The sequence below is a fragment of the Sciurus vulgaris genome (genome assembly GCF_902686455.1).
Source record: "Sciurus vulgaris genome assembly, chromosome: 3".
Classification (NCBI taxonomy): domain Eukaryota; kingdom Metazoa; phylum Chordata; class Mammalia; order Rodentia; family Sciuridae; genus Sciurus; species Sciurus vulgaris.
This window is the reverse complement of record NC_136463.1, coordinates 180,053,936-180,081,645: the sequence shown is the minus strand read 5'-3', so window position 1 is coordinate 180,081,645 and position 27,710 is coordinate 180,053,936. Positions and strand designations below refer to the sequence as shown.

Here is a 27,710-nt window from a genome sequence, read left to right as displayed (position 1 = left end):
CTGGGTAACTGCAGCTCCAGACGTTCAGGCCTCCAATTCTGGCAAAGAACCACCCAAAGTCTGTTCACAAGTGATTAAGAACTTTATGTACAAGAGCAACGTTCATCCATCAGGAGGGGTGTTTTCCCTCTATTTTGACACTTTATGTGAATGAAAGAGGTAGGATTCCCACACTATAGGAAATCAGTCATGAACCAAAAGGATAGTCAGTAAGGCAGAACGAGAAAGACAGCCTGGCAGGGAGCGAGGAGGAGGGAATCACAGCAATCTGCAGTCAGAACTAAGGTGCCCCTCGGTTTGCAGTTATTTTGGAGAAAGGGCGAGGGGTGTCCTGAACCTGAGGCCATGAGGACAATGGGGGACAGTATGAACAGAAAAGGGTCTGGAGTCAGACAGCATGTCTAAGCCTTGACCTTGTACTTGCTGGCTGGAACACCTGAAATAATTCATCTGCCTTCTCTGTTGGGATTGTTCTCAATTCATAAAATGGATCCAGTAATACCACCTGACAGATGTGGTGAAGATTAATGAGATAATTCCATGTAAGCAAGTTTTATAAACAATGAAAATCAATGTCTAGTCAACTGGGACTTTTATGTTCATTCTGCTCTCGCTGGGACATCAATAAAAAGTCCATTTTTCTAAATAAGTCTACTTTATTTAAGGACAAAAGGGAAATAGAATTTGTAAATTCAGATTCTCAAAGAGAGAAATAGAGTTGCTCAGAAAACTTATCTTTGTGGTACAATTTGTCCATTGACCATTAAACTTTATTGACAGGTAAAAAGTACCAAGAATGAAACTGAAGGTAGGTTGGAGGCAGATTTTCAAGGACCTTGTGGATCTTGCCAGGGAATTTACACTTATTTATTTATACAGTTAGCTTTATGTTTTGTAAAATGTTAAAATAGAAAGATACCAAAAAGTCAGTCAGAGGGAATATAGAAATTAGATGGCAATAGTCAAGTTAGGAAGGGGAAGAGTTTTTAGGTCACGGAGCCCTAACTGGTTGTTAAGGCTGAAGTTCAAATACATTCTGAGCTTACGGGAGCCAAATCAAAAAGGAAAAAGAAAGGCAGCCCATCTGGACTGTCATGAAGACAAACGTCAGTCCTCCAAAGCAGCAAAATGGCGGCACTTCCGTGAGTGGACTTTCTGGGCCAGACTTCACAAGAGGGAACCAGGTGACGAATGGTGTGGGCTGTCAACAGCATCCTGAGGCTATGTGCCATCTGGGGTCCAACAATGTTCCTTACAGGTCCCTTCACCACGCTGTTGAGAGAGTAAGGTGAAATAGCAGCTCACGAAGGCAGTTCTGCCCCGGGACAAGAGAATGGCCCGGGAGCTTGATTGAGGGGTAAGAAAACCCGGAGTATGCAAAGGGAGGGCCGTATGCACAATTCTTCAAAGACATTCGTCCTCTCCACCAGACGCCGGTAGAGGTGAAAGTCAAGTTCACCCCGGCTTATCGATTCACACCTCTTTTCAGCGTTTGCCACTAGGTACAGCAGGTGTTTGGTGTCACTCTAGGGCGTTCTCTTAGAGCACATCCATCTCTTCCACTGTAGCATAAGCTCTGCGACACTGTGTGCTGTCCCTCGCCATGGCTCTGGTGCCCTCAGTGTTGACACATGGCAGGATTTGGCTTGGCCGCTGAATGAGCGGGACTAACGAATTCATCTGGGACAACGCTGCTCAGCTTGAATGAGCTGCTAAGAGCCAGCTCTTCGGCCTTGTGGGCTGAGGATGCCTCGCATACTTGGAAAATCACCTGAGACTGGGAACCGATATCATTACACAGAACTGAAGAACTGAGCAAAGCCTGCCTGAATAAGGGGCTGTCCGTCCTCTGTGTGGTGGCGGCCACGAGACCACCGTGCTGCGAATGAAGTGAGCTGTGCCATGAAGCCAGCTGATGCAACGTCCCCGGCCTTACTGTGCACGGTGCAGTTTTGGTTCTATTTTGCAATGAACTATCTTCCCCGAGTTTTGTAGCAAGCCAGAGTCCTTAGAGTAGTTTGGAAGGCCCCGCGTCGGGGTTCTTGACCTCACACTGTCGACAGCTGGGCCTGGGTCCTTCCCTGCTGTGGGTCTCCTGTGCACTGTGGAATGTTTTGCAGCAAGAATCCAGAACTGTCCTTTAAGGGCCATTAGCAAGCCCCTGTAGTGACATCCAAAAATGTCTCCAGCCGTTGCTGAATGTGTCCTGGGAGTTGATGGCCCAGCTGAGAACTGCTGCCCTAGGGGACCTCGCACCCTCCTTGTCTTGTCCACTACTCCGTCGTTTGCTCTACTTCAACTACACTGGCCTCTGCATCTTTCCTGAAAGTGCTACGCATGCTCTACCTGAAGTCTCTGCCCCGTTTCTTCTCTTCGCCTGGATTTCTTCCCCCAAGGATGGCTCCACACACCCTCCCTGGTCTCCACCAGGTCTTTGCTCACTCCTCACCTTGACAGTACACCTCAGTTAAAATTCATAACCCAAGCTGGGCGCAGTGGTGCATTTCTGTAATCCTAGCAGCTTGGGAGGCTGAGGCAGGAGGATCATGAGTTCAAACCCAGCCTCAGCAAAAGCAAGGTGCTCAGCAACTCAGTGAGACCATGTTTCTAAAAAAAAAAAAAAAAAAAAAAAAAATAGGGTTGGGGATGTGGTTCAGGGGGTCGAGTGCCCTGAGTTCAATCCTTGGTACCCGCCCCCCAAAATTCATAATGCATCCCCACTTCTCTTCCCCTTTCCCCACATGGCATTTGTCACTAATCCTCTATGCCATAAACTAGTCAGTCACTCGTGCTAGAATATAATCTGCAGGGTTCACATTCATGACCCTGACATCCTAAGGTGGTTCCTGGGATTAGTAGGTGCTTGATAAATGTTTGTTGAATGACCGAATGACTGAGTGCATGTATGAGTGAATTTTTTCTTTAACTTGAAACTTTTCAAAGTAAACTTTCTACCACTGACTGAGAGGGTTTCATTAATGTACAAATGGAATATTTGACTTCAAGCTGTTGTGGAAAATTGAGATTCTGTATTAGGTTTAAAATTAATCTTTGAAGGTCACTTTTTATTTTACTTGAACAATACTTCTATATATATATAATAAATACTTTTTCAAGGAACCACCTGCAATTTAGTTGAACTACTGATTTCGAGTAAGTCTGTTTTGTCCCTTATGCTGGTGGGATTAAGTGAATCTAAATGAGGGATGTCATAGGCAGTGGGTTAAATTTGTCAAAATAATATAACACTTTATAACTTGCAGTGATCAATACAGTTTTCCACAAAAATACACTAATAAACATAATTTCCTATAGTAAACATTCACAATGTCTTTTAAGTCAGTAGTCTTAAAACTATCAAAACAAACATTTTAGTATTATCGGAAAGTTCTTTGTTTTTAGAAAATACATTCAGGAATAAATCTAACTTTCTGGATGACATGATAGAGAGTACCCAATGATTTAAGCAAAATGTTATGGTTGTGGATATGCAAGCAACTGTTAATCTCCTTCCTCATTCATCAATCAAGGTTTAAGAAACAATGCAGTGTTTTGCTTTGTCAAAAGCAATTGTTTTAGCCATTTTTAAATCTTCTTTCAAAGTTCCTGCTTAAAATAAAGCAAAACAAAATGTCTAGCTTCTGTTTCAGCTTTCAATCCAATCAAAGCTAACCCGATGATATTTGATTTGTGGATTTTAATAATTTATTTTCACAAGCGACACATTTTCCGTGGCACTACTGGATGAATTACATGCAAAATATATCCCTCAAATAACCGAGGAAATTTATCTGCAGTATGGAATGCCTGGATGCAAATCAAGTAAATTTGAGAAGACAGCTGCCAAAACCAATGGCACCTAGTAATTTATCACCATGCAGAGGCCCACTTTGGAACCGTATGCACTGGGCGTGCACAGCATTTACATTTCAAAGGTGCTCACAAATCTTCGGATGCACAAAGGACTCCAGACAGGGCTGCTGCAAGTATCAAACATGTGTTCTGCTGCGCATTTGAGCAAGGACAATATTTTCCTTAGAAGATAGTTTGAAAAAGGAGTTTCTTATGTGAAAGGATAGAATTCTAAGAGTTCTTGATGCAATTGCATCCAGTTTCCAGCTACAAGGTCTATGTGAAGACATACAAAGAGAACAACTCACATGATGAAAAGCCAGATGAGCCTTCAACCTATTGCTAGAATGCGGGAGAATTTCCACTTACAAGAAGAGCTCTCAGAGATGATACAAGCTGAAAGTGCAGCTCTAACTTCAGAAGCAAGTCTATTCCTTTCATTTCAGTAGTTTTTATGACATAATCAAAGACTATGTTCTTAAAGTAAAGGAGCCTTGGTTATGCAAATCAAAAGGACTTATCATATTTGCTTAACCAAAATATATTCAGTCAATGAAAGTAACATACCTATAGGAGACCTATCAGTTTGGTCAAGCTAAATGTCATGACTTATTTTCTGGCTTCGTGGCTGGTTGTCTGAGGTTGGGGTCCAACAACCGTTCATTCAGTCACTTGTTGAAAGAGGCATCCTCTTATGATGTGGAACATGATCTCACGCTCAAGGACAGTTTTGCTGAAAAGGGAGTCAGTAGGGGAGAAGCGGCAGGGAGGAAGGCAGTAGAAGTATAACTAACCACAAATTAAATCCAGCCGTATTAAAAGCATTTTGCATTATGACTTAAGTGGGCATCTCTTCCAGGAACACAAGGGTGAATCAGTACTAGGAAATCTAGACGTTCAATGCATATAATAATAATTCACAGATGAAACCAATAGATAATTTCTATGAAACCTGAAATGACATTTGGTAAAATTCAGCAATCATTGCAACATTCTATTTAGTGATACATTCTACAACTATCCCTTTGTGGTCAAAATTATTCTGGAAAAATTGCTGATAAATCCTTGCTGTCTGGAGAAGAGAAGGTGATAGAGTTGCAGTTGGTATGGAGGTGTGTGTATGTGTGTGTGTGTGTGTGTGTGTGCGTGTGAAAACCTGAGAATTGACTGAAATCTCGGACCCGTAATGAAAGCTCAGTGTGATGATTGGTATCAAAACCCTAGAATTTTCCACGTCAGGAATGATCACTAGCAAGTGTGACAGGAGCCACTTTAATGGGATGGGAAAGTGCCTTGTGATCAAAACTACAAAGAAATCTTAACCACGCAGCAGAAAACTTACCAAGAAATGTACCAGGACCATAAAACTGGATTGAGACAAAACATTAAAGAGAATTATGGATGACCCTCTCCTGTTCTGAGAGGAAGGCAGGCCCTGGGTTGTGCCATGGGCTACTAGGTCAAGGTCCCACACCTGGAGATGGGTCTCTGTCTAAGGTTAGGGTAGGAGGCTGAGGGGAGGGAGCGGCAGGGAGGGTGGGGACAGAGGCCGTGGGTGGGACTTTGGAACAGTGGAGGTTGAACACTCGCTCCCACAGGGTGTGTAACCTGGTAGGCTGAGTAGTAAGTCAATCAAGATGATTGCCATCATGGAGAGTGGTGACAGAGGATGCGAGGGCAGTGACTGCAATTGGAGGTCTCTGATGACCTCATGGCTGTGGCATGCCTGGGAATGTTTCCATGCAAGGGCACAGGATGCTTAGCTGCTGTGGCAATGCCCTGCATGAGGAGGCTCTGTGCAAGAGTGCTATCAGCTCTGACCTTGATCTCAGGCGCATAGCTCCTGGGAAGGAAGGAATTCTTATGCTAGACAACTACAGTGTTTTACCAGCTCCGCTTCTCCAGTTCCTGCCCGCTTTATAGTAACTTTTAACAATGCACTTTATTGAGGGTTACACAAAGCTCCTAACATTGCACTTTGCAACTGTGGATTGCAATGTGGAAAAGCTACATAACTGTCCTAGTTTCTGTAATTTTCTTGAATACGAAGAAGATGCTTGCAGAGTCTTTAACCTGATAATGAGACTTATATAAATAAAGATTGCTGGAGTCACTCTTTAGATCTGCATCCCTTCAGAGAGCAGAGCTCCACCTGAACCCAACTTAATCTTCAAAATCTGTGTTTGTGAATCTTTATTTTCCAGTCCCCCTTTGCGTCTCGCTGGAACTGAGTGTTTGGTGGCTCTGGCTGTGGCAGTTGGTGGCCCGTATGGGGACCAGATTGCCAGAGCATCAAGTCTGTAGGCAATTGGTCATTGCAGTCTCCTGGGATTCACAGTAGGGTTTGGGGCCAGAACTGAGAAATGTGCTTCTGTTTAGTTTTCTTAGGCGGTAAGGCTCGCTAATGTCCTTCTCTTTTACTCCCCTCTTCTCCCGTTGATGAAATCTGCTGTAAGTGATCTGCATTTCTTACCATAGGCTTTGGAGCCAGATTCATGGTTGGTTTCAGACCTGTCACTACCCTCAGGCTGAGATTAAGAAGGGAGCAGGAAGACCCGGTTTTATTAAGATTTTACAATTATCTCAAAAATAAACCACATATCAAATTTAGTTTTTGGTGATTGAGTTACAGTCTTTAAGATAATGTTACTATAATAAATAAACAAAATAGTTACTTGAGTTATACTCGTCTTATTTTCTTTTGCACTCAGGGAATTTGCAGGGCTGTATGTTGAGGCCAATTTGTAGAGTAACTCAGTATATTCTTGTAAATTCTTTCAGCGTCCTAGGAGGAGGGATGTTCTGGGCACAAACATTCATGGCGTTTTTGTTGTTTGTTTGTTTGTTTGCAAGTGCTATCTATCTTGGCTGAGATTTCAGTTGGTTGGAGTGACATCTAATTTAACGGCTGGAGCACAGTGTATCTGCTCTAGCAAGATTGCCATTTCCATGTCAGGTCAGCAAAACCTCATTTTTAGCTTAAAACAAGTTGTTCTTTCTATTTTTATTTTGGGAAGATTGAAAATGGCTGGGATAAATATGAATAAAGGACTGTAAAAATAAATGTCTGAAATTAAACTGCAAAAAAATACATACTATTTCTTGTAAAGCTGTGATTTTAACCAGATTATGGCATCGGGATGTGATTGAAGTACTCAGCATTGGGCTCTTTACTAAAAGGGCATTGTGCTTTTGGGCTTTGCCTGTCAGTCAAAATAAGCATTTTAGGTAACATGCACTGTATTTCTGTGTTTTAGACAACTTTTTCCTGCACCTGTGAGGACCAGTACGTGGGTACTTTCTGTGAAGAATTCGATGCTTGCCAGAGGAAACCCTGCCAGAACAAGGCCAGCTGTATCGATGCGAATGAAAAGCTGGATGGGAGCAATTTCACATGCCTCTGCCTTCCTGGTAAGCTTTTCATAGTTAACAGTGTGTATTTCTCTAGAATGTTGCTTAAATAATACGCTGTCTGGCTGGGGGACAAGGGGACGTCAGGATCCTGTTTGATTCTCTCAGTCTGTGTGTAATCAGGATGGAGGCAGAATTAATCATGTCCCTACCTCGCTTTCTGATTTTGAATGCTTCCTTTTTCACATTCCACCATTTCTGTTCTAGGAAAATGATATTCTTGGTCAAATAGAGTTCTTTCTAGATGTTTCCAAAACAATTTTGTAAGTGTGTACTGAGTGTGGGCTGGCACTGTGCTGGGTGATTATGTTAAGTCAGTTAAGAAAAATCTAGGGTAAACTACACAAGTTGGTTATACAGAGCCACCAAATCCCATTTATGTTAATTTCCTTTTGTTTATGTATGTTCAGTAGCCCAAGTTTGTGGGACGTTGTTCTGCACAACGTGGCAAGTCTTCAACATTCCTTGATTAGTATGGGGTATTCTTGGATGTTAGATGAGACTTTGAAATCCTCTGGGCACGCTGTGATTGCAGTGGCCAATGTGCCTCCAGACTCAACGCTCTGGCAATCATCTTGATTGAGTTACTGTCCAGCCTACCAGGTTACACACCCCGTGGAGCCAGGAGGGCATTTGACCAGTGAGCATTTGATAGGGCTGTGACATGCAGCTTGCGAGCAAACAGCAAGTTACTCCTTTTTCACTGTCAGATAATATACAAAACTCTGATCACCTTTCCTCTTTCCATCTCATCCTGTTGCCCATCTCTACCACTGGGTGTGGATTCAGGATGAGGAGGGAGAAAGTGATGGAGTGAGTGGCTGTGGAGCCGAGGTACTCACTGTACTTCAACAGTGTAGAAGTTTGTGAATTTAAAAGCAAGAGCACTTTATTCATTTATCCCCATCCAAATTTAATAAAATCATAGGAATAGGTCCTTTCCAGACCCCCCACTGGGGCGTGTGTGTGGTGTGTGTGTGTGTGTGTGTTTATCTGGCCAGATGATCAAGTATTTTTCTCCATGTTTTAAAAGTGATTGTGAAGTTGCTCTTGACTTGCTTTGCTGTGTTATCTCACCGGTAGATCACAGACATCCCTTCTTGTCAGAACTCACGGTGCAGGCCTCATTCTTTCGGACATTCCTGTACCGTGTCTTGGTTAGCCAGCTTTTCATTGCCGACAAAACCAACTTGAGGAGAAACCAACCTACAGAAGGAAAGGTTTATTGTGCCTCCTTGTTTCTGAGATTTCGGTCCCTGGTCACTTGGCTCCATTGTTTCTGGGGCAGAGTGAGGCATATGTCATGGTAGAAGGGCCTGGCGGGGCAAAGCAGCTCAGTTCAGAAGAAACCGGGGAAGGGCCCTGGTACAGGACATGCCCTCTGGGGCAGGCCCCCAGTGAGGGGCTTCCTGACTGGGCTTACCACCCGCGGCTTCCAGCACCAGTAGTCCATCCAGTCAGCAGTCCATCCACGCCTTGATTTACTGAGGAAATCAGAGCCCAGTCTTTTCCCAAAGCCCCATCTCAGAACCGAGTTGCATGGGGGGCGAGCCTTCAGTGTGAGCCTTTGGAACGTTCCAGATCCAGATCCCAGCCGTCTCTTACCTCCAGGTCGGAGTCCCTCCCAATGGGTCTGACTGCTGACTGGGCATCTGTGTAGATGCCCCAGGGCACCTGCAGCGCAGCCACCCCCAAGCTGAACCCCTCACGCAGCAGCGCCTTGTGGCTCATCTGCCAGTGCTCCATCTGTTTCTGTAACCACCCTGGTGCCCTTCCTCCTGTGTCCATGTTCCCTCTGCTTCCAGGTTTTCTCTATTTTATCACCTCAAAACCTCTCAAATCCACCACCCTCTCTGCAACCTCTCTTTCACCTCCCCACCCCAACCAGGCCAGTTGCCTTTGTTCCTTGCCTGTGCTACTGACAATCCTCCCACGCTTTCTCCATCCACTCTTGACCCCTTACCCTGTCATCACACCAGCCCCTGTGGCCCCATGTGGTTCCCATGTGGCCACAGGGATCATTTTCCAGTGGAAATCGGATGCCATTGCTTTCCCACTCAGACTCCTTGCCACTGTTCTTTGGATCCTTCCCTGCGACATCTCTCCTGCCTGCTCTTCCAGCCCCGCCTCATCCCAGTGACTCCCTTGCTCTGGGTTCCAGCCACCCTGGCCTTTTACCTCCCTAGCAGCCTGAACTTTATGCCACAGGGTCCGCCCTTCCTTCCAGGTGCCTGGACGGCTCTTCCTTTCTGTCTCATTTTGTCTCATTGATTACCCCCAGATCTCTCATACCTTTGTTAAATGACCCTTTTTTGGGGGAAGTCTTCAGCTTGCAGATAAATCTCCCTCTGTTTTCCTCTTCCAGCTCTGTGTTCCTGTCTGGCACAGCTCCTATGTGTCTCCAGGACACACTTGCACGTGGAGTTCTTTGGTTACCACCTGATGTTCCTCCCAGAGTTAAGCCCCATGAGGGCAGGGCCAGAATCTTTCCCCCGCGTAACCCAAAGCGTCTGATGAACTGTGGATGCTCAATCATGGTGTGAATGAGACGAATTAATGGAGGGATATAAATGTAGGCTGGTATTTTAAGCCATTCCTCTGTTGATGGATCTTTAAGATGTTTACAATTTCCCTTTTATAAGGAGTGCTAGAAAAAATAAAGAATTTCCTATAAACATAGGTTGAGCACCCATAGTTACAAAATCCAAAATCAGAAATTCCCCATTTGAAACTTTCCTAGTGTCTTGTCAGCGCATTTCAGATACTGGATTTTTGGATTAGATACACTCAATTCAAAAAACTCCCAGATCTGAAATACTTGTGGTTTCAAGCATTTGCAGAAGGGACATTTTACCTGAAGTCTGTCAGAACTGGCAGGTGGACATTTTTACTATTTGTATGAGAATGATTTGGGTTTGATATTTTATTCAGGTCTTCTCTCAAAGGGGATTTCTCCATGCTTTTTAAAGGATCTCACAGGCATAGAATGGAAATGATACTAATGTTTGAATCTGAGACCAAGGAGACAGGTTTGGGGAATTGGAATTATATGAATACTTTCTAAGTTGAGGGATCTCTCATCTGGTCCATGCATAGCCTGTTTGTATATATTTACTAAGTTCTAGTGAGCCCGAACCGGAAGTTATATCTGAAAACTAACCCTAGAGTCTACTTATTGAACCACCTCTCTACCTCTACTTCCCACCCAAAGGTAATGGTCACCCTGAATCTTGAATCGACCAAGACTTTGCTTTCCCTTTTTATGGTTGTAACCATTTGCATGTTTTTATGGAAGCATTTTTTTTTCAGTTTGTTTTCTTTTATTGGTGCATTGTAATTACATATGATAGTAGGATTCATTCAATTATACTTCATAGTAAGATTCATGTAACATACATGCATGTAACATAATTTGGTTAATTTAATTCTCCGGTACCTCCACTTGTCCCCACCCCATTCCCTCTTGTTCCTCTACTGGTCTTCCTTCTATTATCATGAGTTCCTCCTTCTCCTCTTTAAACTTTTTTTTCAAGCTTCCACATGTGCATGAAAACATATAACCCTTGACTTTCTGAGTATGACTTATTTCATTTAATATAATGCTCTCAAGTTCTGTTTTTCTGCAAATGGCATAAGCATTTATTTTAATTATTTTCAAGTTTTAAAAAATGGTATCATGTGAATTATGTGTGGCATCAACTTGCACCTCTCTGGTACTTACTTTTTGCACTTAATACTGCATCACTGAGGCGTAGACACATTTTGGGGGGTGGAGTACTGGGAATTGAGTTCAGGGGTGTTTACCTCTGAGTTTCATCCCCAGCTCCCCCACCCTTTTAAAAATTTATTGACACAGGGTTTCACTAAGTTGCTCAGGTGATCCTCCTGCCTCAGCCTCCCAAATAGCTGGGATTACGGGCGTGCTGCCATATGGAATTTCATTCATCTCTTCTTCTGTGAATGGGAACTGATTCACATTCTCCTGCATGTCTTCTGTGTGTTCATGCTAGAGGAGGTTTCACATGCATACCTAAGTAATGATCTTAAGATGTGCTGGAACATACATGATCAATCAATTAAGGAGGTCTTGCCAGTGTTTTTCAGATTGCTTTGCACTAATGTAAACTCCATGTGCAATGTATGGGTGATGTTGTGGATTTACATCTTGTTAGTGTTACTTTTAATGTTTGCAACCTAATGAGTGCAAAATAAGTATCTTATGTGACCTCTGTGTTTTGCTGATCATCATTGACATTGAACTTCTCTTCATGTTTATTAGCCATACATTTCCTTTCTATCTAATATTTGTCTTTCCATTGTTGTTTTTCTTCTCATTTTCGTTCCTTCCTTCCCTCCATCTCCCTCTTCATCTCCCTCTTCCTTCTCTCTCTCTCTCTTTCTCTTTGGTACCAGGGATTAAACCCAGATGTGCTTAACCACTGAGCCACATCCCTAGCCCTTTTTATTTTTTATTTTGAGACAGGGTCTCCCTAAGTTTCTGAGGCTGGATTTGAACTTGCAATCTTCCTGCCTCAGCCTCCAAAGCCACTGGGATTACAAGCATGTGCTACCGTGCCTGGCTCTTTGCATCTTTCATCTGTATTGTGTGTGTGTGTGCTCTGCTTGTTGGTTTGTAGAAACTCTTCATTTCTCACTAATATTTTTCTCCAAGTTTTAAATTTGTCTTTTGACTTCAAAAAGTCTTTTGAAAAAAAAAAAAAGTCTTTTGAATGGACAATCTTACTATATTTTTATTTTTCAACTTTGCTTTTGCAGTTAATATATTTTATGTTCTATTTAAGATAATGTTTTCCTGTCTAAAGAGCTAAAGACATTATGGTATATTTTCCACTAAACATTTAAAATTTTTGTTTTTCACCCAAGTCTTTAATCAATATGAATCTGAGTTATGTTTTTAAGGTGTGAGGTAGGGATCCAGTTTCATATTTTATGTTAACTTGAGTTTTCTTCTCCAGAAGTATTCTATTTCTATAAATACATAGTATATGAAATGTTCTCAAGTTTCATCCATTTTCCTGCAAATGACATAATTTCATTCTTCTGTGTGGCTGAATAAAACTCCACTTTGTATATATACCACATTAGCTTTATCCATTCGTCCATTGACAGGCCCCTAGGCTGGTTCCATAGTTTAGTTATTATGATTTGTGCTGCTATAACGTAGGTATGCATGTATCACTATAGTGTGCTGACTTTAATTCTTTAGGGTAAATACCAAGAACTGAGAGCTGGGTCATATGGTGGTTCATTTCTCATCTTTTAGGGAAGCTCCACACTGGTTTCCACCAGGGTTGTACTAATTTACAGTCCCACCAACAGTATTGGTGTATTTTTTTTTTCTCCAGTATTTCTTATTGTTTGTCTTCTTGATGGCTACTTGACTGGCATGAAAGCAAATCTAATTTGCATTTCCCTAATAGCTAACCGCGTTAGCTAACAGTTTTTCATATATTTGTTGGTCATTTGTATTTCTTCTTTTGAGAAGTGTCCGTTTCGTTCTTTTGCCCATTTCTTAATTGGGTTATTTGGAAAATGCTCCAATTTTCACAAAGTGATGTGAGGTGTTATTTTAGATCTAGGAGCCTTTCTACATTGTTCACAGTTGAAAGGAGTTTCAAAACTCACAGTCTCCCTGTGAGATTCACATCAAGCTGTTTTCTTGACAGGTGTGTTGTTTGTTTGTTTGGGGTTGAGAGAAATCCCTCCCTGTGAAAGTTCCTTCCTATTGAATAAACTTAAAGCCAGGGCAGCGTGGCAGCAGAGTTGAAACTCCCTTGCACTCACCTTGAATCGGCAGCTCTCACTCTTTCTTACCTGTCCCAGGTGGCCCCACACGGGCTGGGGTCTCTCGGCCACCTGCCTGCATTGGGGTCGCCTTTGCTCCCAGCAGCTTTCCTTCATTGCCCAGCGCAGAGCCGGGAACGTGGGGCCTCCCTGCCCACTGGGCTCTAGAACAAGTCCGACTCAGAGGGGGCGGGGAGATATGGCACCTTGCCCCTCAGGTCTCCCTGCCTATCTGCCTGGACTTGCTCCTGCTGTTCTCTGGAGGTTTCTTCAGTTCCACTCCCCTCAGGACCCTGCCCGTGTCCCTCTCCCTTCTAGCTAACGCCCAGTGAGCCTTTTCTTGTACTTGCACACACAGAGCTAGCGTTGATTGAGTGTTCATCACGAGCCGGCCCGTGCTAAGTGCTTCCCAAGGCTAATCTCAGACCATGGATGAGTTTAGTGCTCTTGATTGTGCTGGTTCCATACATGAGAAAACTGAGGCCCAGGCAAGTTTCGCAACTCTTCTGAGAATATTAGAGGAACACTCGGCTTCATTGCAAGAACACACAAATCCCCAAACCCAGTGGCTTCCAAGCACAGCTTAATTTCTGCTATGTCACAATGTGAGGCGGGTGCTTACCTTCCAGAAGGTGACTAAGGGATCCAGGTCCCTTCCTTTTGGGAAGATGCCACCCTCCAGAGCCGCCCTTCACAGTTGCTGCTGAAGGGAAAGGGGGACCAGGGGTCTTTTCGTGTCTCAGGATGGTGTCTTATATGAGTGTCTTCTGTCACTTCCACCACATGCCATTTGCCAGCATTCTGTCACTTAGTCCCTCGAGGTTCTGTTTGGAAGAGGAAACAAGGTGGTGGACGCCTCTTGCTGCCAAAACCGTGCTAGGCGCATGTGCCAGTAGTGGCTGGGCCTTGAACCAGGTCCGGCGGTGGGTGCTCTCCTTACTTTGCTCCTTCTGGGGAGGAGCCACGTGGAGTGCCAAGTTCTTCCCTGTGATAAATGTGTTCAAGACTGTGCTACATCTCAGCTTTCCATGCCAAACAGACCTCCTAAAGGAGGGAAATATTAGGCAATTTTATCCAAAAGGGGGGTTGGTTGCTCAAAGTGAGGAGCTCCCTGCATAACTTAGTTTCAAACATCCCTAAAAAAAATAATTTTTCTATAGAAAAATTATATTTCTTTTGTGGAAGAGCTATTTACAAGTTGATTAACATCAATTAATTGACCTTTGAAGCAACAGATACACATGAGAACCCTCAGTGGGAAGTGTATACTCCTTTTGTGCTCTGATTGTTGCAAGACTGATCTTGCAAAATTATCATTTGGGGAATGAATTAATTCAAACGAAGTTGTTATAAGAGAACAAAAATGCCCCCGAAAAGGGGTATTCTTGCGGGGGGATATTGTTTGATGCAATGCTTATTTCTCCTGAGAGGAGAATATTTCTTGGTAAGTGAAAATATTTTTAGCTGAGAATATGCAGACCCAAATTTGTCAATATTTGAATATTTTGTTTTAGCGTCTATGTCAAGTGTCAGTAAATATTTTTGATTCACGAATAATCTAGAGATTATGAATATAATGGATTGGAGTCCACAGTAATTTAGTAACAAACTCTCTCCTCTAGTTTTCATTTGATTTTTAATATAATGGCTTCAGACACTCAATGCCTGCCTAAGGTGGAATTTAACTTAATCACAATTTGTTTTATGAAACAAATTGAAAGTCTTCTAATTATGAAAGTCTTCTAATTTCAGGAAAGTCTTCTAATTTCAGGAATACAATTTTTCCTCAAAGGAGCCATTTCTTTTTCTAGAGGAATAGCTGTGGTACGTGCTCAGAACCACCACTGCCAAAATATTATTAGCAGTATGCAAAGCACTTTTCAACTTTGAAGCACCACATTGTTCTGACTAATTGGTGACTTCAGCCTATTTTTAAATCTCGTCCTCTCTGAGGCACGGGGAGCTTAGCGTGCGCTCCTGTCCTGGCATGTCCTTTCCAGCACCCACCTTTGGAGGAAGAGTCGGTGTCTTGCAATGGTGGGGTTGGAGTGGGTCACCTGGAAGCGAACCCTGACCAGAACAGCTGGGAGTCCTCACACCCACCACGTTCCAATCAAGGAGTGTCTGCACTACCAGATCAGGAGTGTGGTTTTTAAAAGTGGGTTAGTCCAGAGTTTCAGACTGGAAGAAATCTTGGAAGTTGCCTCTGGAGGCCGAGGCGTGCAGGGCACAGAACTCAGGGGACATGCTGAGATTCAGGATCCTTCCCTTTCTGTCTTCCTTTGAGTCAAAGAGTGTTTTCCACCGTGACACATAATGGTTTGTCAATTTCCCATTAGTGGTGAACGGAGTCGAGGGCGTGAACAGTTCTGACAGGTCACGAATGCATTGCCCCCATGTCTTTTATCCCCTCTTGGGACCAGAGATACACTAGTTGGGATTAAGGGGTACAAAACCAAAATTGTAACACCTTATTTCAATTTAGCCTCTTCCACTAGCTGATTATGTGGCCTTGAGTGATCCTCCTATTTTTTCCTGAATCCTTTTGGTTTCCTCCTCTTTGAAATAGAGGTTGTTGTAAGGATCAGCCATTCATGCAACAACCACCTACTGAATGTCAACTCAAGGCCTGCCATGTTCTGGCTGCTGAGAATACAATTGCTAACAAAGCAAAATCCCTGCATTTGTGGGTCTCAAGCTTTCATGAAGGAGCTGAACAGACAGTAAGCACATGTGGTGTGCATTGCGTGTGATATATATGTTTGCATATATGTGTAGAGTGTGTGTATATGTGTAGTTGACAGAAAGGTGAGTGCTGTTAAGAAAAAATAAAACAGAATAAAAAGATAAGGAGAAATGGGATAGGGCCATGGATAGACTAGGGAAAGCCTCCCAGGAGGGAAGCATTCCTGACGAGTCCTGAATGGATCAGCTTGCCAGCAGCCCATTCACTGGGGAAACAGCATTCCAGCATAGGAAATAGCACGCTTGTCACGGTCTGAGTGTTCGTGTCCACTAAAGTTCATGTGTTGAAATGTGATCACTGAGGGGACGGGACTGGGAGCTGGGGACTTTGGGGTGCCTGGATCACAAGGTGGAGCACTAGTGATTGCAATTGATGTTCTTATAAAGGAGGCTCCAGGGAGCTGCTTCCTCTCCCACCCTGTGAAGACACGTGGGAGGCACCGGCTACGAGGAACAAGCCCTCGCCAGGCACTGAGTCTGCCTGTGCCTTGAACTTGGGCTTCCAGCCTGCAGAACGGTTAACACTACACTGGATTGTTCACACATCCCCTCGTGTGGGGTATTTTGCTCTAGACACCCGAGTGGACCAAGATAACCTGACAGGTCCTGAGGCAGGAGTCCGAGGAGCTGGAGGACCTGGCCTCAGAGACCCAGGGATGAGACCTGGAGCTGGGGCACAGCTGGGCTGGCCAGAGGGATGAGCAGGGACTTTATTCCGAGAGTAATAGAGCCATCGAAGGTGTGAACCGGGGCAGGCCATCTGATTTCCCTCTTGAAAGGATCATTCTGGAAGCTGCGGAAGAACAAAGATAGGGAGGGTATATGGGGAAGCCATTTAAGAAGCTATTCCATGTCCCTCTCCACCTCCCTCCTGACTTCTCTGCAACGACTCCCAGGTTTTCTCTTAAAACCGATCTCTTAAATGAGAACTTAGTAAGTCCTTGCTTCTGCTTCTTTGTGTGTGCTTTCTCTTCCTCTTCTTCATCCTCTTCCTCCTTGTCTCCTTTTCCTCTTTCCCTATCCTCCTCTTCCCTCTTGGCTACCACTTTCCTCCCTCTCCCTCCTCCCTCCTCCCTCCTCCTCCTTCTCTCTCTCCCCCCCACACACTTTTTCTCTCTCTCTCCCCCTGTTACTACCACACTCTGGTCTGTCTCTAATTATTAATTTTCTACCTGCTCACTCACATTGTTTTCCTCTTTATTTTGTGAAACTGCTTCTCCAAGGTCATTGGCGTGTCCTTCTGGCTGGTTTCCAGGGCTCTTTCCTACCCCTGCTGGCCATCTCTTCAGGAGTGCTTCTCGCCTGTTTTACAGAGCACACGACCCTGTGTCTGTTCTCCCGAGGCCTCTCCAGCCCTTCCTTCTTCCCTCCCCCTCAGCTGCTTTCCTCTGCCTTTGCTAGCAATCACCCATTCTGAGCTGTCACTGCACAGGTGGCTTCCAGACCCTCCTTCCAGCCTGGCCTCTTGTCTCAGCTCCAGCATTTTTACTGGACTTGGCATTGATGTATCTGCTTACACCTCCTCCTCCTCTGACTCCAGCTCAGGTTCCTGGTGCCAGCCTCCCTCTGCCTCCCTTGCACACTCTCAGGCCTGGCTTTCCTTGCACCTCGGGCACCTATCAGTGGTGCCACCAGCACCCTCTTCACTCACGCTGGAAGCTGGGCCATTGTGACTGGTGCCCTCATCTCATTTATCTTTGGATAACTACCAAGTTTGCTTTATTTACAATGATTCCCCATCTGCCTCTGCTCTTCCCTTTCCATTGCCAATACCCTGATTCAAATCATTGTCATCTGCTGCCTGAATGACTGTGACAAGCCTCTGTCCCCTCCCTATATTCCATGCTGCTTTGCTCACAGAGCTGAGTTGGGCAGGAGGTTGGATTGTCTGTGCAACAAGCTTATACATTTTCTGTTTGACCTTGGGGAAATTATCTAATCTTCCTGATTCTCTGTGATCTGTTTCTAAATTGAGATGAGCAATAGTATTCAATCCAGTTTTGTTTTGCAGATTAAGAAAGATGATATATACTGTGTGCCTGGCACCGAGTTAGCACTTAACAAATGTCAGCCACTCTTGTGATTGTCCAGCCAAGAGTGGGAAGCCCTGCAGAGGGCTGCCTCTACTGCCTCTGGCCAGAGGTGGCTTCAACTCTTTCTGCAGCCTTCCACTCTGGTCAGCCAAGTCAAATCATTTGTGACCCTTAGGACCTTCTTTTAGCCCTGCTAAGACCATGGGAGAGTCACACCTGAGTGAACCAAGGCCTGCCCACTGTCCCTGGCTTCTGGGCTGGCCTTGCTTAGGTCTCAGAGTCTTTTCAGATGAGCTTCATGAAAGACAGAAAGGATATGATGACGATTAGCAGCAGGGGGTTCAGTAGTGACTGTCCTGGAGGAATTCCAGGTTGAGTCACTCACCAACTCTACTTGGCTCTTCTGGGCCCAAGTTTTATCATTTGTGAAATGGAACAACAGTACTGACTTTGTAAAAGAGAACACCACACACATGCATGTGTGTACACACTCATATACACTCCACACATACACACACAAAATGTGGCACAGAAGAGGTGATGTGCGAGGACACCTCTGTTGCCTCTGAATGCTGAGAAGGAGGATAATCTTTCATTCTACTCATTCTGTCTCTCAATGTTTTGCCTTCTGTCCACCCTCCACCTGCTTTTGACAGCTCCTTTGTAGCTCCCTCAGGTTGTCTACCCAGAGCACCTGCTCCTGGGAAGAAGGGAGGAGAGCCCTGGGCTTTTCCCCAAATGAAGTGTTACAAACAGGAAGTGATTAGCCTACAACACAGAAAGTGATTAACCTATGACACAGGAAGTGATTAGCCTACAATACAGGAAGTGATTAACCTATGACACAGGAAGTGATTAGCCTACAATACCGGAAGTGATGAGCCTTGGACATACCTTCACCATGTGCTCAGTCTGCAGAAAGCCTCAGCGATGCTGTTTGGCAAGCCCCAACTCCTCTGCACGTGGGTTTTGGGTCCAGCATGGCTGAGCCCCAGCCCAGCCTTATTCCCTAGCACCTCAATCAGCCCAGCCTCATCTCTGTCATCAGAGTGACACTGTCCATAGCATTCCCTTGCATTCGCTCCTCCATATTTAACTGGTTGGTGGGAACATATCTTATCTCCTCATTCAGAGTGTGAGCTCCCTGAGGTTAGGAACTAACTTCCCTTAGGTCCCCCAGATGTGAATTTTCACTTGTAAATTTCCTTCTGAAAGAGTGGATGAATACCTCCTCTATAGTTAGATTTATTGTATGTACCGATGAATGCCTTTAAGCCAGTTCCTCAAATGGTCCCACAGCATAAATTTTTAATTTAATTTTCCTCTCTTTTGATTTCAGTCTCTCAGGATGGTTGTCAGGACATACTTAAAGAAATCTTTTTTCCTGTGTATTCACTTGATTAAAAGTTACAGGGGCATTCATAAATCTGGCCTGCATTACTATTGCAATTTTTTATTTCATTCAATTTCAATAGGATAAAAGGAGTTATTTTAAAAATTGCAATGTATCCTTAATTTACTATATAAGGAGTTCCCATGGTCTCCCTGGCTCTGTGCTAGACGTTGGGACATTGATAATCAACACCTCCCTTAAAGAATAGGGAAGTAAGTCTGAAAAGAAGGCAGTGATTGGTGCAGTAATCGAACCTATGGGTTCCTACTCCTCAGGAGAAGAAGGAAATGTGTCAGCAGTAGAATTGCTGAAGACTTTTGGATGTGATACAGTGTTTGACTTTCATCCATTAGCTTCTGAGTTTTCCCCTCCATAATCTGAATTGTATGGGTAATTTTTTAGATGAGCAATATTAATATTCAATGTTAACAGACTGCTTGCTGCTTGTTTCCAGGTCAGCATGTACTTTACTTTAGAATCACCTGGAAGGCTTCTGAAGCCTCACATTGCTGGGCTTCAGAATTTGAGGGATATGCTTGTTCCCATGCATTTGAAACGAGGTCCCAGGTGGTACTGATTCTGCAGGTCCAATGGGCCACACTTTGAGGACCACTGCTCTAAGTTTCCTGTGAAAAACTGAGAGAGCAAATGCTATTGGCATATAGTTTCACAGTTTTAAAATCCATAAGTTCTTCATTCTTTCAAGAAATATCAAGCCACTTAGGACATGCCAGGCTCAGTGCAAGCTATTGTGGATTCAGGGCACACTTGGTAGAAATGGCGCCTGCTGCTTGGAGCCGATCCCCAGTGTCCTGGGAGCTAGCTGTCTTCAGCCTTGTTTCACCCAGGACGGTGATGAAGGTCAATTCATCCTGCGTGAGCTCACTCAGCTGATGGTGCATTGCCATCCTGGAACTTGACCTCGCACCCCACTGCCCTTCCCACTGTGCCTCTTGCCTGTTTGCTTACTAGATGTGGCTATGTTTAGATTAATTTTTCTAACTCTGCTGAATGTCCTCTTCCTCTTATGCTTTCATTGTTATTATATAGCCCCACTTTAATTATATTTTACTGGCTGCCTTTCACAGATGGGCCACATAACATCCTTCCTTCTTTGCCTTTGGTTTTCAAATCAGTGTACATCTGTCCAGATGTGTTGGTTTTTCTCCTTCCAGCACATATTACTTTTTTTTTTTATCTGTTAAATCATTTCTGCCTTCTGACTTTGAAATTGAATGCCACAGAGACAGAATATCTTGATGGCACACAGATTCCTGCTATTTATTTCTTGCTTCAGTGTGCTAATATTAGGTACTTCATCTCAACTGCAGTGCTGAGGCCCTGCAGGCTGCTCTGAACCCCTGGGGGTAAGAGCCCAGGAGGTGGATTCTTCTGGTAGCATCAGGCTTGCAGCCCAAATCCAGCAGCTTTGCTTCACTGCACAGGCCAGGCTATAAAAAGACCAGGAGAGTTAAAAATAGCTGTCGCTACAATTCTCACCTAGGAAGCTTTCAGGACAGCTCTCTAAAGAAACAATTAGATTCTTTCTCATAGAGCAACACAGAGGAATCTTTTTTCAGTAAAAGAATCATGGAACAAACATCATGCGCGAAAATGACTTTTCTGGGAAGGAGGATATATGTATACACACACACACACATACACACACACATATTTTAATCCACAAATGATCAATTGTCCTGTTTTTTTTTTTTTTTTTAAGAGTTTAGCCAGCTTCTCTTATACCTCATATATTTGCCCTTGACCTCCAGAAGGTTTTCTTTCATTGAAAGAGTGCAGTGTGGATAGTGCTATGTGGGTAGGTGGGGCAGGGGTGGATGTTCTGTCATGTTGCTGGATATCAAAGTGTACTGTTTAGATACAGTTTTCTCTGAGCCATTCTCACAGGGAGACTTGGCCGTTCTTCTCCCTCCATATGCTAATAAACTTTAAATGATATTTTATAGCTAAATGTGAAGTGAAGCATTCCCAGTTCATATTAGATGAAATATAACCTGCTAACACCAACTAAGTGGCCTGACAGTTTGAGGCAGATTCCTGCAGGGGTCATGGTATATTCTGCCTCCTTCTTTTTCATGAATTTCCTGTCTTCCAGGTTTCAGTCACCATCTAATATTTTTCAATATCGTTTGACATTTTTATTGGCGCATTATACTTATGCGGAACAGCAGGATTCACTGTGACGTCTGTGTACGTGCATATAACATGTAATACTCCACTCCGGAGTACCTCCCCTGGCCACGTCCCTGCCTCCCTCCCCCACCCCCTCCTCTTCATAAGGTCCTGCCCACTTTCCCCCCTTTTCCCCTCTAGCTTCCGCATGAGAGAGAGACCCCCCCACCGCCTTTCTGAGTCTGACTTATTTCCTGTAACATGATGCTCTCCAGGTTCATTAGTGTCCACATGACCCTGAGTCACGACATTTCTTACCTTTGTTACACTAGAATCTTCTCGAAAGAAACAATAAACCTTCTATGATCCTGATCTGTGTTTTCCATACTCCTCTATTTTTGAACCAATTATTTTATTTCTTTGTAGAATATCACGATTATAGGTTCCTGAGTAACTTAAAGTTTTTAGCATCAAATAATATAATTAACAATATTCTTTAATTTGCTAGAGGTTATAAATATTCCTAAAAATTCCGATTTTTGAAAATCTTCCCACGGCATCATGTCTTTCTTTGTAACAGGAGAGTTTCTGTTTAAGGGAAGGCAAGAGGCATCTGGACAAAAACAGAGGTTTTTAGTGTGAAGGACGAACAGGGCGCTGATTAATCCAAGGTTTGGCCTTAGGGATATTTTGGACTGGATGCTTCTTTGTTGTGGGGACAGTCATGCATTTGGCGTGGTTTGGCAGCACCCCTGGCCTGCAGGACCTCCAGAGGCGTGATAATAGACAAGCCCCCAGGGTGTTGCCAGGTGACCCTGGGGGAGAATCAGCCCCGTTGAGAAGCCTGACTTGAGGAATCTACTGTGGGTGGGCTGCTGAGGAAGACAATGTGCAGAGCCCCGCTTCAGCCTGGCTGGAGTACCACGCTGCAGGGGCCTGCTGGAGGTGCCCAGTGCTCACAGGAGAAGCAAGACTGAGTTCTCCATCATCCCAGGCTGGCTGAGGGTGAGGGGGTGGGGTTCTGAGCAGGGCAGTTGCTGCTTGCAATTTCCCCAATTGGGGGTGCAGGGCCTTGGAGCACACAGGTGCTGTCTGAGCCCGCCTTTTTGAGATAACCATTTTTTAAAAATTTTAATAGCTGTGTGTTTATTTTATTGTGTGTTAGGAAGAAGAGTGGCTACCATATTTCATCTGGGCTGCTCCAGACAGTGTTGCTGAGGGAGAGGTAAATCCATGTTAAAAGATACAGCCATTTTAGGGCAAAGCTTTAAGTCAGCCGATTCATTCTTTCGACAAATATTTCCGTGCAGGAAATATTTTAAGTTTTGAGGGTCCAATTAACAAGCCAAAGTCCTGTTGAGAATGTACTAGGAGGGGGAAGCACGTCCAATTACAAGTGTGTTCTTGAAGGGGAACCGATAAGAAAGTCACTTCAGGGAACGACAGGACAGTGTGATAGAGCACAAGCCCTGGCGGGGTGACTGAGGACTCCAGGCCTTCTCCAGGGGCCGCCTGCAAGGGAGGCCGGTGAGCACATGCACGTCATCAGCCAGAGGCAGCCAGGTTCACAAGTAAAGGAGGGCCCAGACTTCTGAGCTCAGAGGCAACGAATGGGCAGAGCAACCCGAAGGCTGCAGAGTCAGAGGGAACAGCCGTGCAAAGTGACAGTGGGGACTGAGGTCTCTGATGTTCTAAAGTGGCCTTTGTGCACAGGAATTGTCCTTTGTTCCCTTGTGGGAATTGAATTAAAAAAAAAAAATAGTGATTATCAAGCTCTGCCCAACCTCTCAGTGTGAACTAACTCGAGCGAGGTTCAACTCAAAGTCATCAATCAGAAATCAGTCCTCGAGTTCACGTTTTAAATTGGAATCGTGTCTGACAGATTCTCTCACACTCTGTATTTTCTCAGTTGGTTCCTACTCTTGGCATCCCAGCATGCACAGATCACCTAATCCAGACGCACAGTGGCCACACTGTGGGTGGACCCAGGCCATTGCCATATTCGGCTCTCCCTTTTTCTGGGATTAAAAGAGTCAGACCATTGAAAGTACAGCTCTGTTATTCTAAGCTGTTTGCAGTTCTTGACCCAAATAAACTGGAGCTGGCGCTCAGAGGCCCAAGGCTGTTTCTGGGAGAGGCATTATTTACTATCTCTTAAGGTCCAGGCCCCTTGGGCGGTTCTCCTGTTCGTGAGAAGAGCACATGCAGAGTAGCCCATGCCTCCCACGCCTGTAACTCTCCAAGTGGGCCTGATGTCACCCCCATGGCCTCTAGGTTCAGGAAGCATCCTTGCCCATGTGTTCTGATTTTATTTGTGACCCCTGCTGAAGTTGAAGCTGACTTCCTCCCTCCTTGAGTCATGTTTTCATTTCCCTCCCTGACTTTAGGGATGAGTTTAGTGCCTTCTATTAGGACCTCTACTCCCTGATATAATTCACTTCTGATCTCTGTGGCCTGTATTTCTGGATCCTGCAGATGAAATGCCACTGTACCTCTCCTCGTCCTTCCAAGGTGGCTGCAGCACAGTGGCCACAGGGGAGAGTGGATAAAGATGAGGGAGCCAGAGGCCAGAGCACATTGGGGCTTTTGCCACCAAGCAAAATGTTTGGGCTTTATTCCGAACCCTTTGGGAGACCACTGGATGAGTTTAGGCTTAAGAGTAATAGGATTCAAATATCTCAAGAATCTCTGGCTACCCCTTGTGGAAAATGGATTGTAAGAAAGCAGGTGTGGAAAGAAGAGCTGGAGGTCCTGCTGCAGCCCCGGTGAGAGGCAGTGAGGTCGGAGCGAGACTGTATAAAGGCGGGATGAGGTTGTCACAGTAGTCTGGAAGGTGGTCCGTTCCTGCTCGTAGTCTGGCTCTCAGGAGGAGCCCTATCACTAACCGGAAGGAACTGGGCAGTTCCTGATTCTCGCTTCTGTCATGAGGTACAGATTTTTCCATTTGAAAACCACAGTGGAGGAAGTTTGTCACTGTTGTGCAGCTTTAGGAAAGCGTGCATGACATTCACATCTTTTCTGCACACGTCTGTGACTCTACACGGGCTTTTCTCCATGCCTTGACAGCCTTCCGCCTGGGGATCCATGGCTTGGCCCCCGGAGGCTGATGTGCCCGTTTGTGTGTGCGTCGGCGCACATTGTCCCACGACCCACGGACGCGCTGCCGTGCATGCGTACCTTTCCCACCTGCGGTGTTGGCTCTTGCCTGGGCATCTCCAAGGTCCTCTGAATGCATGTGACTTGATTGGCATAGGGAGATACTGATGGAAGGCATGGTTACTTTATTCCCCAGAGAAGAGACCAACTTTCAACCAGAGAGAGGAAGGAACTGAGGCAAAGCTTTAATAGTCATTAACTTAACTTCCTACCCCTCCCTCATTTGTGTTGACTCCTAAGTTATGAGACTGAATTTAAAAAAGAAAAAAAAAAAAAAAAAAGATGCAGAAAGGGTGCTCCAGGCAAGTCTTAGGTATCCAGTTCATAGTGTTGTGGGCATATGATCTGGCAGCTCTCCAAGGGCACAGGAAGACTCGCTAGTATTTGAGAGTCCCCTGATCCAGACCTGGGATACTCAAGGTCCTGGTCCTCTGCCTCGCCCCTCCTGGAGACGGCCTCCTCAGTCAGCTGGTGGGAAGATGCAGCCAACAACACACTTGGAACCTCCAGCGAGTGGCTCAGCCCAGGCCAACAAGGCCCGGCTTCTGTTGACGAGCCTGGTTTGGACCAGCAGCAGGGCCTGAACCGCTGCTCTGAGATCCACCTGCAGCTACAGATGCTCTGTGACCCTACAACCCATCCCGGCCTGCCTCCCTGCCTCCTCCTCCTCACACCACATTCCCCCACATGGCTTTTCATCTGCAGTAATAGGGAGCCTGTAGACAGGCCAGTGAGGTCGTCGCATACAGGTAGGTCTAGAGATTCCAGTTTCCCACCGTAGTTCTGTGGTTCTCATTCTCTCTAAATCTGTAACACAAGCTGGGCGCAGTGGCACAGGTCTGTAATCAGGAGGCCGAGGTAGGAGGATTGGAGGTTGGAGACCAGCCTCAGCAACTTAGTGAGACCCCGACTCAAAAAAACCAAAAATCAAAACACAACAAAAAAACCCTGTAGAAAACAAAAAGCAAAATAAAAAACTAGACAGCAAACAAACAAAACTTGAACATAAAGACTTGAAAACTCTGGGGAAAAGAAAAGGTAGTCACTATAGTGTTCATATCAGACTGGAGTTTCTCATTGGAGGGGTGCTTTTGGCCTTTTAAGTGTGCAAGACTTCAACATCTTTACTCACTAAATGCTGGTATGACCCCCAAACCATCCCGACAACCTCAAACCCCCAGCACATGTGAATTAGCCTCTTGGGTTGAAATCTTACAAATCTTTCCTACAGTACTGGAGCATTGAACAGCACTTAAGATTTATCTTACTTACAGGTTGAATCTATTGGATCTGTAAGAACTAATTATGTGCATGGGAACATTTGTATATTATCAGACAAAAGTGGTTCTTAAGAAAGGAAAATTTTGATATCAATAAATATAGTTGAAAGTGCTTAATTTGTAAATGGGACCAAATGACAATTAATAAGGACATTAAAAATAATCTTTTAATCTCCTTTTATAGATTAAAATATTTACAGATAATTTAAATTTGTTTTAAGATGCCCTCGTAGGGAAAATATGGACATATGAAGAGACCAGATGAAATTAAACATAAAAGTTAATGATTATTGAAGCTAGATGACAGGTTTGTGAGGTTTATATTCCAGCCTATGTTTATGTTTGAAATTCCCGAATACAAATTCAAAGAAAGTGGTTGCTACGATTTTCTTTAAGGAACTTCAGAGTTCACAGAAGCCTACGTTACTCTTCTACTCTTTCTGTCTGGTAGGGACAGCCGGTCCTTTCAGATGGTAGCTAATTGACTCCTGGCTGTCGATCATGCTTCCATCTGGTTCTGTGGACACAGTTCTAAGGTGCTTGCATGTCGGGACGCATGACGTCATCCAGGTCATTTTAACCCCACTGCCTCTAAGAACCTACCACTTCTAATCTAAAAACCTACCACTTGTAATCTATGAACCTACCACTTATAATCTAAGGACCTACCACTTGTAATCAGTTATATTTTTCATACACACACTTTTCTAGCCATGTTATAGAACTTTCAAAGGCAGGGATTTAAAAAAAGTCATTCTTGCCCTGTCCAGTCCAAGCATGTGACACACAGGTTGTAAGTTATGGAAGAATGTCTAAGTCATGAATGGAGCATTTATGATTTTACATTTTGTCTATCCCTGTTCTATGTGGATTTGTTTCTTTCAATTCTTTTTTCTTTTTCCTTCATACTAAATCCATGTCTGGCTAGGCATGAAGGTGCACACCTGTAATCTCTGCTACTCTGCAGGTGGAGGCAGCAGAATCACAAGTGTGAGGCTGGCCTGGTTGATTTAATGAGACCCTGTCTCAAAATAAAAATAAAAAGTTCTGGGGGTGTAACTCAATGGTAGGGTGCCCTGGGTTCAATTCCCAGTACTGAAAAAAATTAATAAAAATAAATCCATGTTTGTTGATGTTAGTGATGCTTAGTGCCTCACGTATAATGTTATGTTTAAGGGCCTGGATGCAAAACTTCAACTCCTGGGTGACTTTGTGTGAGTTACTCAGTTTCCTTATTGTAAAGTGGGAGTGACCTCAGGGGGTTGCCAGGAGGAGGAGACAATATATGGGTGAAAAATAAGGGCTGTATAATAAGCATTAGTCATTATTTTTAGCTAAAATTATTTCTAGCACTCCTCTTAAAAACAGTTCACTCTCCTACACTTTGAAACTGGAGATTTCATTTGAAAATACATTCTTAGTATAGCATTATCATATTATAATCTTCTGCACTGCATTTTTAAAAGAGAGAGTTTTTAACTCACAGACCCATCTTACCCATCTTCTTGTACCTATGAATTAGGTAGAATCTTCTGGACTGTTTTCCAACATATGAGGAGGAGCAGGATTGCAGATGAATTCACAATCTGTAATTTATACTAGGTTGGCAGGTAGTTGAAGTTCAGGCAAATGACATTTCCTCTAATATCATTAATCTATCTTTGCAAATCTCTTATGTAAGTGCTAATGACAGTCTTTCAAAACTGTTAATTTAGAAAGATGAGTTTTTATGTTGTTACAACCATCCTAGGAATATATAAATGTTTCAGTATTATTATAATTATTTAGAAAATATCCATGCATAAAAGTCTATGGTAGAACTCATCTCCATAGTATTAATGTTCCTGCCACTCAAATAACATAATTAAGGACACGTTTCCTTCCTCTTCTGATTTCATGTCC

At 44.1% G+C, this 27,710-nt stretch overlaps 1 protein-coding gene across 1 annotated transcript in view; it reads left to right on the top strand.

Annotated features, from left to right (window-relative positions):
* DNER (delta/notch like EGF repeat containing) overlaps positions 1-27,710 on the top strand; it is a 299,024-nt gene that overhangs the window by 178,860 nt on the left and 92,454 nt on the right. Inside the window, exon 6 of the mRNA XM_079132624.1 lies at positions 7,110-7,263. Coding sequence (XP_078988750.1) covers positions 7,110-7,263 — 154 coding nt within the window. The remainder of the gene's footprint in view (positions 1-7,109; positions 7,264-27,710) is intronic.